This window comes from Mastomys coucha, unplaced genomic scaffold (genome assembly GCF_008632895.1).
Source record: "Mastomys coucha isolate ucsf_1 unplaced genomic scaffold, UCSF_Mcou_1 pScaffold1, whole genome shotgun sequence".
In the NCBI taxonomy this organism is placed as follows: domain Eukaryota; kingdom Metazoa; phylum Chordata; class Mammalia; order Rodentia; family Muridae; genus Mastomys; species Mastomys coucha.
Window position 1 is genome coordinate 41,479,288 of NW_022196891.1, and position 12,094 is coordinate 41,491,381.

Consider the following 12,094-nt stretch of genomic DNA (forward strand, 5'->3'; position numbering starts at 1 on the left):
AGGTTTTAGAATTTAAGTTATTTATGAAATTCTTAGGGAAATGGATGAATCTGGAGAATATAATCCTGAGTGAAGTAACCCTATCACAAAAGAACACACATGGTATGCACTCACTGATAAGTTGTTAATAGCCCAGAATCTCGGAATACCCAAAATACAATCCACAAACCACGAGAAACTCAAGAAGAAGGAAGACCAAAGTGTGGATACTTCATTCCTTCTGAAAAGGGAGAAAAAAATACCCATGGAAGGAGTTACAGAGACAAATTATGCAGTAGAGCCTGGAGGGAGGACTCTCCACCTGGGAATCCTTCCCATATTCAATCATCAAATCCAGCCACTATTGTGGATGCCAATAAGTGCTGGCTGACAGGAGCCTGATATAGCTGTCTCCTGAGAGGTTCTGACAGTACCTGACTAATACAGAAGTAGAGGCTCACAGCCATCCATTGGACTGAGTACAGGGTCCCCAATGAAGGAGCTAGACAAAGGACCCAAGAAGATGAAGAACTTGCAGTCCCTTGGGACAAACAACAATATGAACTAACTAGTACCCTCAGGTCTATACCACCAACCAAAGAGTACAGTGGTGGGACTAATGGCTCTAGCAGCGTATGTATAGCAGAGGATGGCCTAGTTGGTCATCAAGGGCAGGAGAGGCCCTTGGCCTGTGATGGTTCTATGCCCCAGTGTAGGGGAATGCCAGGGCCAGGAAGTGGGAGAGGGTGGGTTGGTGAGCAGGGGGAGGGGGGAGGGAACACGTTTTTGTTTTTTTTTTTTTTATATTTTTTTCTTTTTTTTGGACAGGGAACTGGGAAAGGAGCTATCATATGACATGTAAATAAAGAAAATATCTAATAAAATGTGTAGTTCAATAAAAAGAATTTAATAGTTATTATTAAAAAAATGTCTGTTGATTATACCTTGAAATTGAAATGGATATTTCCTAGGCAAATATTAGAAAGTACATTTGTATAAGTAGAAAAATCTGTTTTGATCAAAGAATTAATATTTGATATTCAAACAATTCAAAGAAGATAAACAACATTTATAATTGTTGCAACACATAAAATTGTGAGAGTCTAAGAATCCTTTAGAAAATAGATCACATAATTTTCTTCAATCTGTCTTAGTGATGGGTGTTAGAAAATAGAAAAGGCAATCATGTGGGTGAGACGGCTCATATCTATAATCCCTGGAGTCAGAGATTGAAGTGGGAAGATTGTGAGTTCAAGGTCAGATTGGTAGACCAGAGATCTTATCTCAACAGAGAAAAGAGCAAACATAAAAACTAAAACAATGAAAAGAATCCTCTTCTTATAATATATGCTATTTTTGGTCAATTATTTTCTAATTTTATTAGCCAATTACTACATAGTTTAAATTTTGATAACTTAATTTCTTTAAGTCAATTAAGATGTTTTAAAATGTTAGTACAGTATGATTGAATATTTAATTTCATAATCAAGATATTTACATGATTTTTCACATTTTTCTGTAATATTTTCTGCTTGCATTTATATTTACCAAGATGTACATGACAATGATGGATCAAAATAACATGTAGTGTGAAAGAGTCATGAATAGAATATAGAATATTGCATGTAGGAAGTACTCATGGTATTTTTCTAAAATCCTCATATTTTAAAATGCTGTCATTGATTTTTTTCTGATTTATTAAAGTAAACCCCAAATTTATATTTCATGATGGAAAGGGAGTAGAGGCAGCAGAAGGAGGGGTCTAGTGTGGCAAATCTTAGGCTGGTGTTCCCTAAGAGGCATTTAACATCCACTTTTAAACACACCATGCTGATCTCAGGGTTTCCTTGTACAGTATCTCAAGCTCCTAAGGCCTCCAAGTGGTAAATGTGGGATCAGAGTCCCCTTCAATTCCTGAGAGCCAATGATACAAGTTTCACTATGTGATAATAGTTTATAAGCTGAGTGTAGAGATAATTCAAACATTTGTGGCACCTTGCCAAAGTGTGGGAGGTTTGTTGGAACAAAGATTCCACACTTCCATGCAACTCAAGTGGGGAGGGACCACACTGTTTTCTTGGATCAAGCATCAGCATGACAACGTGGTGACATCTGCTGCAGTTATAGCTCTGTCACTCACCAGATGTGTGATCTAAAGAAACAAGTGAGCTTTAACATTTTTTTTCTCTATTTGAAAATAAGAGTATGCTTTAATGATTCTGAATGCCTCTTGTTCTTGCGTTTCCTGGAATAAATAAAATATCCCCCCTTTAAAAGATACTGAAACTAGAACCTCTATATAAATGCTGGTATAGTATAGATATTTTACAATTAGTGGACACCCCCCCTCCCTGCAAGCATGTCAGTTCATTTCTACTATGCCAGGCTTGGTAGAATTTGCAAGTGCACAGGGAATAGTCCATCCATTTGCATGTATTTTTCAGGAGGAGGAGGCAGCAAGATTCTTGTCTACCAAATGAATTGTTTATAGAAGCAAAATAATTCACCGGTGTTTTCCCTTCATTTAAAAAATTTTCAGTCTCAAGCAGAGAATGACAATGAATAGAAATGAACCTGTGAAAATAAAATGGAAACAAAATGATCTGTTGAATCATTACATCGTATGTACAGGAAATAGTTTATATTTGTTACATTTACATCAGTAAATAATTTTGTAAAATAAAAATTTTTAATTTTATTTGGGTTTTATAAGCAAATGCCAGCACTGAGGAAGCAAACAGACTCTTAAACCACATCATATAGGTGATGTTGTAGTAACTTTTTACTTTGTGGGACAGTCACTGCTACATTATTACTCATTATCTGCAGTTGAGTGTGCCTCCCTGCTCTTGGTTCCTCCTAGTAGGAGAATATAAAATCCATCACTCACAAGACCCTTTTCATACACACATCAATGTCAGCCTATTATTGAGCCAAGAAATAGGTTTTGAAAATTTTGGTCTCTGGCACTGTCACTTTTCCTTTTTAACTTTAAAACCACAGTAGTTCAGATATTCATCACATTATCAGTTATAGTTCACAAGGAATAGTTGAAGTCAGCAAATGAAAAATTATGTTTAGGTTAAGAATTTACTTTTTCGAGAAGTGAGGTTTTTGAATAATGCAAATGGCATTTTAAATCTTGTATATAATGCTAGGCAGTCCTCCACTCTGTGGAATGAAGATATGTATATTTTCTTGAAATTATAATATATAAAAATATTCAATTATGGTTGAAAAGTTTTATTTATCTCCATCAACTCCTTCTGTACTCTTTCAGTAGATTGTTAAGTACCCGTTAAAATGACTAAATTTGTAATGTATGACTTATATAGTCATATATCTATATGTGTATGAGTATATATAAATATATATAAGTATATGTATATGAATTCTGATAAAGTAAAAATGTTCTAAATTCTGAAATGTTTTATATTGTTTGCATGTTTTATATGGTAGCTTTTCATATACTATTTTATTTACCTTTTTCACAGGAAAGGCAGCCATCTTTTATGATTTCCAACTTGTTGATTATTTACCAATTTTTTATAAATTTCTGACTTTAGAAAACGAGGGAATGAATCCTTGGCCATGAGACTATAGATTAATTTCTGAGCCTCATCAAAGCATTTTGGAGTTGGTTCAGTAATGTTCCTTGAGATGAGGTCTCTGGTACTGAAGTCAATGTTAATCTATAGAAAACAAGATTGCATATCATTACATGAGATTCAAACAATGGTTGAATATCATTACATGAGATTCAAACCATGCATGCCTTATCAGGATACTAGACATACCTACTTACTTCTGCAAAAATTTCAAACAAAGCTATTTGATAGAAAATAGCAGCAAGGTCATGCATTTATTTTTTTTACACAATGAACACATTCTTCGTTTTAAATTTTATTGTAGCTTAAGAGGGATGGTATTGACAGGAAACAATGAAAGGTGACTTTTAGTATTTTTTAGAGGCCAACCATTTTATTTTTTCATTTTATTTTATTTTTTATTCCCTTTATTTTTTTTAAAGTCCAGTTGTTACACCCTCCCAGTTGGCCCTTACACAGTTCCATACACATTCCTCCTCCCTACCCTGTCTCCAAGAGGATGTCTCCACCCTGCACTCCACCCAATATTTTTAAAAGGCAAAATGAAAATGAAAACAAGAGATATAATAATTTGAGATGCCTTTTCCCCATACCAGTTTATTTTTCTAAAACTTTGATCTGAATTCCAATCACGTATTTACATAGGAATAGCCATAATGTCCTAGGCTGTGTTTCACCATTCTCCATCTACTCAGTAAACCTGTGGGTTCCCCAAGCATTGCTCTTCTCTTCTGTTTCTTTCTACTTAACAAAAATGAAACCCGTTATACCTTTTCTTTATTGTCATCATATCTTATGTAGGTGAAAATGTACATATGTTGAATTACACATACATAAAGAGAGACAACAACAATAACTACAATAACAAAAAACACACCAAGAAGGGCCTAATAAAAATCTATTACATTGTACTACCCAATTTACTTGGAAAACTGCTGAAATGTAAACCACCTTTTGCAGAACTTGTGCTTCGCCATCCATATTTCAAAATATTTCAACATCAAAAATTTTATTCAAGGCAACTGAATTAAACTAAAAATATTCATAATGTCTAAAATATATTTGAATATTAATGTCATAAGCTCCCCAAAGGCAGGTGCTGTATTTCATTTATCATCATTTCTAGTACTTAGCTGAATACCTACCACAAAATAAGAAATCAATAGAAATTTATGGAATAGAATGAGAACATCTTAGGAGAAAATGTGAGAGTTGATAAAGTGCTACAATTTGGAGATTTGGTTAAAGAATACTAATAAATATCATTTATACAGCATTGAAGTGAAGCTAAATGATAGGTAGATTGAAATGCAATTAAGTGCAATTCAGCTCCTAACTTGCTAAGTGTCCAAGAAAATCAAATTTGTAGTTTCCAAGGCAAAAAAGTGAACAATAAGCGCTCTTACCTTAAAGTGTTTTGTTCACTAATGAATAAATATTATAAAATATTTTAGTGAATAATATTTTAGGGAAAACAATAATAAAATATAACTAAGTCGAAGAAGTCATTAAAAGTGCATGATTAGGTCTCATATAGTTTCCTTTGATAAGGATTTCAGATATTCACTGGCCCCAGATCCATCTATAATTTTATTCTTTTGATCTGTTCCTTCCTCAAAGATCCAGAGAAAATGTTGAAACTTCTGTAAATATCCCCTAGACCTAGAGTCATGTAACAGAATGCCCCTTCTTCATGTAACAGATCACATGGCCATTTTCAAGTCTAATGCCTTGGTGACCTTGGACCTTGATTCTGCTAGGCTTCTGTTTTCTTACTTTAGTCTATTTATAGTTTGAATCAGATGATGTCACTGACGTAGACATGTAGAAGATTTTTAATCCAGCAATTGCTGGTCTGGCAAGGGATAACACCCAAAAATATGATCCAGCCAGAATGCAGACATGCCCTGGCGTACTGTATAATCTGATAGAAATAACAACATGTTCTTGGTATACACTTTTAATCCTTATCAATGAAAGTAAGGTCAGTTTGTAGAAGATAGCAGCCAGGCTTGAAAGTGACCTTTAATTGAGGACAAAGTGATGAATCAGCAAAAGATTTGACAGAATGAGTCACAGATAGGATACACCTGGCTCCCATGAGAATAGTAGAAGAGGGGCGACTTAAGAGTAGGACAAAAGAAAAATGATATGGTGTGTCGTGGGTGTTATGTTTTCATGGAAGTTTTTCCTGGACATTCCTATGGGTCCAGGTTACATAGACAACAAGGTAAACACAGGTGAACTAAGAATAGCCAGAGTATGAGAAGTAGCTAGATCATTAGAAGATATTGCCAAAGTTAGTATGAGGCCAGGCAGAGAAATTTAGCCAGAAGCCAAAATAATTCAAGTTGAATCAGTCAGCTTGGAGAGGAGGTTAAGCCAAAATAGTTAAGTTGTGCAAACCAGCCAAGTTTAGGAAAAAGCTAGAGAGGGTGAATTTATTCAGCAGTAAATCTGGGAGGCTGAAATATTTTAGGCCTCGGATAGCAGATGGAGGCTGGAAGCTGAAGCCTTCAAGGACTAGGCTTGTGGAGGGTTGGAGTGTACAGAGTCTAGAAGCTTCCAGGCCTTGGCCTAGAGATAGTTATAAATGCTTTGGGATCAGCCCAAGCTATGAATTCCTAAAGCTTGAGCACGAGTCTCATCTCATCCCTTCATTTGAAGAAATAGAAGTGACACTTATAGGGCGATACACTAATCAATTGATTTCAATAGATGATTGGAAGTATCTTTTATGTGTCATATGCTGTCTCTATTTTGGGGAAAGACATCTGGTGAAATTAAATTAATCATAATTAAAACTGAACAATAAAAAGTCTGATATCTAAGAATTTGGAGACAAATTTCTGACAGATAATACAGTAAAGATTCTAAAGAGCTAATTTCTTGAATGACTAGGGTGTAATATGCAATAGAAGTGTGAGTGAGATGTGAAGGGGAGACCCAGCCAGGTCTAATATGTCTTATGCTCTGCAAAAAGGAATTTAGCCTTCTTTTAAGTAGAATGAAAGAACATTAACTACTATCAGGAACTTGCCTTGTTTTGTGGACACCATGCTAAGACATTAAAAAGATAAATATAGGAATATGTGAATATAAGTTTCTATTTGTTTCTTTACTTAGATATGTACAAATACTTCAACAGCTTCAGTAGTGATTTGTAGTCTCCTAATTATATGTGGAACAACTTATCCTATTATGTTTAGATGTTCTACAAAAGAGGTTTGACTGACAATATCATTCATTGATGCCTATTGTGTACTCATGTATACTGTTATTACATCATTATCATCACCTTCACTATCATCATTACCATCCTCATGATCATAGTCATGCTTGATTTAGGCATTCATGATCCTTGCTATGTAGTCCTGAATTACTTATTTCTTTTCCTCTATGTCCACTCTGCAACCAATGGCACTATCACTGAGATGTATCTCCTCTGCTTCCATGTATACTTTGTATTCCCACAAAACTATAAAATTTCCAGCATATTCTTTACATTTTGCTGCTTCTGAAGTTTTTTTTTTATATTATCCTGCTTAGCTAAATAACTTTTTTTCATATAAGTCTTTCACAAGACGTTTTGTGTTTAAGGTTAAGTTCAAGTCACATTTTCTTTGTAGGATTATGAATAGATTAAAAAAAGTGATGACTTCACAAAAGGTTTTCTGTCACAGAAAATCTGTCAGATAGTTACACTTTTTGCATTCCTCACAAGGCTAAGGACGAATAACTACATATTGTAAAAGTTCAAATGAAGAAATGCTTGGATATTTATTCAAAATCATTCTAAACTTTTAAAAGAATTCCATTTAAATGCATTAATGCTAATTAATATTTCTATCAAAAACATTTGTGGCTTGCTTGCTTGCTTTCCAAGGAGCTGCCATCCTGAGCTATTGATATCTCAGTGATGAGCAGATCATTGTTCCCAGGAGATAATCAGTAGTTTTATGAAGATGTGTCTTGGCAATTCTGCTTAATGTCTGTACAAAAACATCACACCCACATGGTTATATAAATGTCATTATTTTTCTGTAACTTGTTCAAGCTTGACATAGAAGAGTTATCCCTGATGACTCTTTCTTTTCTGATCATCATCCAGTGTGTAGTGTGTGCAGTGTGTGGATGTGTGTGTGTGTGTGTGTGTGTGTGTGTGTGTGTGTGTAGTAAATTGTGCCTTTGATCCTAGAGCTTTACAGTAATTATTTTTAGTTTCAGTTTTGTGCCTATACTTTAGGTTTTACTATATAAACTCTTCCCATCCTCTATGTTATATCTTATAAAATCTTTTTGTTTCAACCCTGTGAACTGTATTATTATATCAATTTCATAACTATTTATTATATGAGTACTTATCTGTAATTCCATTACTTTTCTGTGATATGTATATGAAACATCCCACCATGATAGCTGTGTCCGTCACTCTCTATTTTCAATATTTTGACTGTCTCTGGTTGTAATAGTAACTTTTATTCGTCTGATGTAATTATCATCTCAGACACTTAGTGCTTCTGTCTGATAACCTAGGCCTAGTCCTGAAAGCTTCTAGGCTTCGTACAGTCTTACCTAGTCTTAAAATGTTTTCAGACTCTGAGACTTACTACAGAATAGTTCAACCTTTCTTGTTCTTTGTGAGCTCTGTCTGGATGGCTGATTCAATGCAAGTGTTCTTTCTTAAACTCCTCTCCAAGCTGACGGATTCAATCTGGTCTCTCTCTTGGTCTCTGACTGAATTGTTGTGTTTGGTCTCTAACATTAGCAATCTGTTCTGATCTTCTGGGTCCTTCTTATTCTCTTTCTCATTCTGTGTTCACATGTGTCTGGCTTATTCTTTGTCTCTCTGTAAGACTCTTCCTGTAAAACTGCCTCCTCTTTCCCTTTGCACTGCCCCTTAAGTAGCCTCCCTTTCCTCTCTTCTCATGAGAGTTGGGCATATCCTATTCTGTCAAATCTCTTTCTGATTCATCACTTTGTCTGCTACTCAACTAGACATCACTTTCAAACATGGGTGCTTCTTTCTACAAATTAACTTTCCCTTCATTATTTAGGATAAATATTTGAGCTAACTGCTGAGCCATGCCACAATTAGAAACTAATTTTTGTTTTTTGATTTTTTGTCCTCCCCCCCCCAGTAAATAGCACAATCCTGGAATTCACAATGTGAACAAATACCCTGCAACACATGGCTATATCCCAAAACAAGCTACTGTATTTTCTGTTCCCAAAGTGAGTCTCATATAAATCTTTTTCAATTTGTTTTCCCACCTAAACTTCTCCTGCCTTGTATATCCATATAGCATTTTTCCTTTGTATGCTTGATTTTATGATTAGTATTTCCTCCAAAAGTCTTCCTATGTCACACGAAAGATGTTTCTGCTATTTTCTTGTTACTATGTGTAATTTTGGTATAGAAGTTTTAAGAAATTAGGTTTATACTTAAACAAATTTGGGTATAAAGGCTACTGATAATGTTAAGTGTTTAGTTTTGATTATCTGAGGAAGGAGATTTGTTATGAAAAAAGTATTTAACAATTTAGACAGACTTAATCTGTCTTTTATTTACTATCTTTCTAAGTTGTTTTCTAATTATTCATTTCCTGCATATCTCAAAAAAATCAGCAGAATGGAGAATTTGCCTCTCTTTTCTTTCTAGTTTTATTTTCCTTATCAACTGTATCTTTTCCAATGTTAAAAATTTTTGAATAATAGATTCAATTCTAAAATAATTTGCAAGGTTAAATAAAGATGACTTTAAATATGAAAACAATTTCAAGTGAAATATTAATAGTAGTGTGCCAATTGTTCCTGTTGTTTTTTTATGCTGTTACATATACCTGTAAGATGATTACAATTATTTACCTTATTGTTTAAGAAAATGTATCATTTATTTAAAAGCTGGCCATTTTATATAAAGTATTTCTAGAGTTCAATTTATTTAGGGGATTTAATGAACAGTTATATAGAGCTGTGCTAAAATCTGAGGATACCAAGAAATTAAAGAAGTGATTAGGAGAACAGATTTTGAGAAAGCAATCCAAAAGAAAAAACATATATGCTTTCTAGAATCAGGTCTCCCCAAGAAAATGAAATTTGAAACTGGGCTTTGAATTATTATCATGCATAGGAAATATGAAATCTGGGGCAAGCCTGTAGGAGGACTCATTGAAAGAAGATTGTTGAGCTTCAAAGGAGTAAAAGCAATAGCTAAGTGAGTTAAGTAGGTCATAGACCCTGTAGCACTATACCACTTTTTTATGTATCATGAGAGCAATGAGGAGAATTTTAAGTAAGGTAATGTGAGCATGTGTTTAAGTAATCACTGATTCTGGGTGAGCTTACTAGCTAGGACTGAATGAAGAAGATAATCTAGCAACCTTATCAGACAGCTGGGCAATAGATGGTAATTAGGGAGTGATGCTGCAGGGACAGAGCATGTATTTTCCAAACACATTCAGTAGGTAGAGAAAAGAAGAGTTATTATCCAATCCTTGTGACCTGAGGGCATGTCTTAAGAATGGCTAACCTTGAGGAATATTCTAAAGAATGATAGAAAATGCTGATTAGATATGGACTCTTAGAGAAAGAGAAGATGAAGAGATGGTTTACAACTATCTAGTCCAAACAATGGCAAACCGGAATTACCATTAAAAGAGATTTAAAGGACATCAGCAGATGAAAGCTTTGAATGGGAAATAACACTTAGCTTCCAATTTTCATATATATATGAATATATATATAACTATATACATATAACTATTATATATAACACACACACATATATATTATATAATTATATATTGACAATATAAAATTGTTTATATGAAAATAACTATATAGCAATTTACACTAATATAAATGAGCATTTGCTTTTGTTTGTATAGTCTTTGATTTCAGGTGTTTTGAGAAACAGTATTTTATTTGCATATTAAAAGGTTATCTTATATAACAGACTACTCTCCTGTCAGTCTAAGAAAGCAGGACATAAGATTGTTATTCTTTGAAATGAGATTTGTGATGTTATCACAACCATTTTGAGGTTTTTAAATCCTGCTAGGTTTTGAAAAGGCCTTTGCAAGGTTGACTTGGAGAATGAACAATTTGTTGCATTGAGAAAATAGCTCTATATATGTTGTAGGTTTTTAAAACATTTTTATTTTAAGATCCAGAATATTTTAATACTCATGATTTTGGTTAGCTGAAAGTTACAAAAACCAAGTTCCTTTTTGTACACCCACAGTTTTAAATTCTTTCACCGTTCAACAAATTATTTTCACAAGAAGAATGTATTTTAAAGACTACTTGATGGGTTTCTCTTTTAACCCTAAGCTCTATTTTATATATTTTTAAATAATTTGAATGGAAAGCTTTGAGTTTGGATCCCAAATTCAGATTAGGTGGTCTTTGCTCATTTAGAATGCCTAGTGTTGCAAGGAGATCCTAGTTGAGCAAAGGATGCAAGTGTGCATTAAGTAAGAAGCTTTACCAAACTTGAGCATTTAGCATCCGAGACCTCATTCACAACAATGCTCAAAAAATGTCTAAATCAAAGCCATCTGTAATCATGTTTTTGGTTACTTAATTCCATTTTAATCACCACTAACACCTCTTGTATTACTTCATTTTTGGCATCATTAAAAGCCAATGAAAATCCTGAAATATGTTCTCAAGGGTTGTGATTAAAGAAAACATAGCCTTTTGCAGCATCTACAAGGAATATGTGACTACTCAAGACTGCATCTACTTGTTATCAGTGGCTTTGGTGACAGAAATAGATGACACAAGTTGGGAAGCATCGTTAACACATTAAATTGGGCAAGAGAAAGAAAAGGGAATAGAATTAAAAAGCACCTTCATTAATTAGACAAGTAGTCAAAGCAAAGATGGGATTGAATAAGAACCAGATGCCTCTTCAGCTTCTGTGGGAAAAGGAGCTGACACATATAAAATCATGATGCATACAGATTTCTAAATATACATGCTTGGGATGTTAGCTTATTGTTACTGGAGCTGGAAAAAGAGTCAGATAAACAGCTTTCTCCTACCAGCATAAACCTTGTTGCCCTGGTTTAAAAAACACATGACAACTTAAAGAACACAGAAGGTTTGTGCTTTTTAATTTGAAAAATATAAATTGTCGTTTTGAACAAATGAACAACTGGAAGAAACATTCTTGTCACCCTTTGCCTCCTATTACCATAGCTGAAACTGGACTTCACAGTCTAAGACATCATACAAATTAGAGAAAATACGAGAAGGAAAATGAAATATTTCATAGAAACCAAAATGGATTTTATGTGACTATTTATGCCTTTTATGCCTTTACAATGAATAGCAAGGTTCCCAGGCTATGTCATAAACACTTAAAATATATATATATTTTTCTAGTAGAGCTAGAAGAAGGAATTTGAAAGCTAGAAGCATGAGCTGAAGACCTCTTTCCTCACCGGTCTTGGGAGCTGTGAGGTTTATTTTTAATTGATTTCTTGTTTTTTTTTTTT

General features: G+C 34.0%; 1 protein-coding gene across 1 annotated transcript in view; it reads right to left on the bottom strand.

Moving 5' to 3' along the window:
• Positions 1–3,467: 3,467 nt before the first annotated feature.
• Rgs21 (regulator of G protein signaling 21) overlaps positions 3,468–12,094 on the bottom strand; it is a 48,131-nt gene continuing 39,504 nt past the window's right edge. The window contains exon 5 of the mRNA XM_031341860.1: positions 3,468–3,671. Coding sequence (XP_031197720.1) covers positions 3,468–3,671 — 204 coding nt within the window. The remainder of the gene's footprint in view (positions 3,672–12,094) is intronic.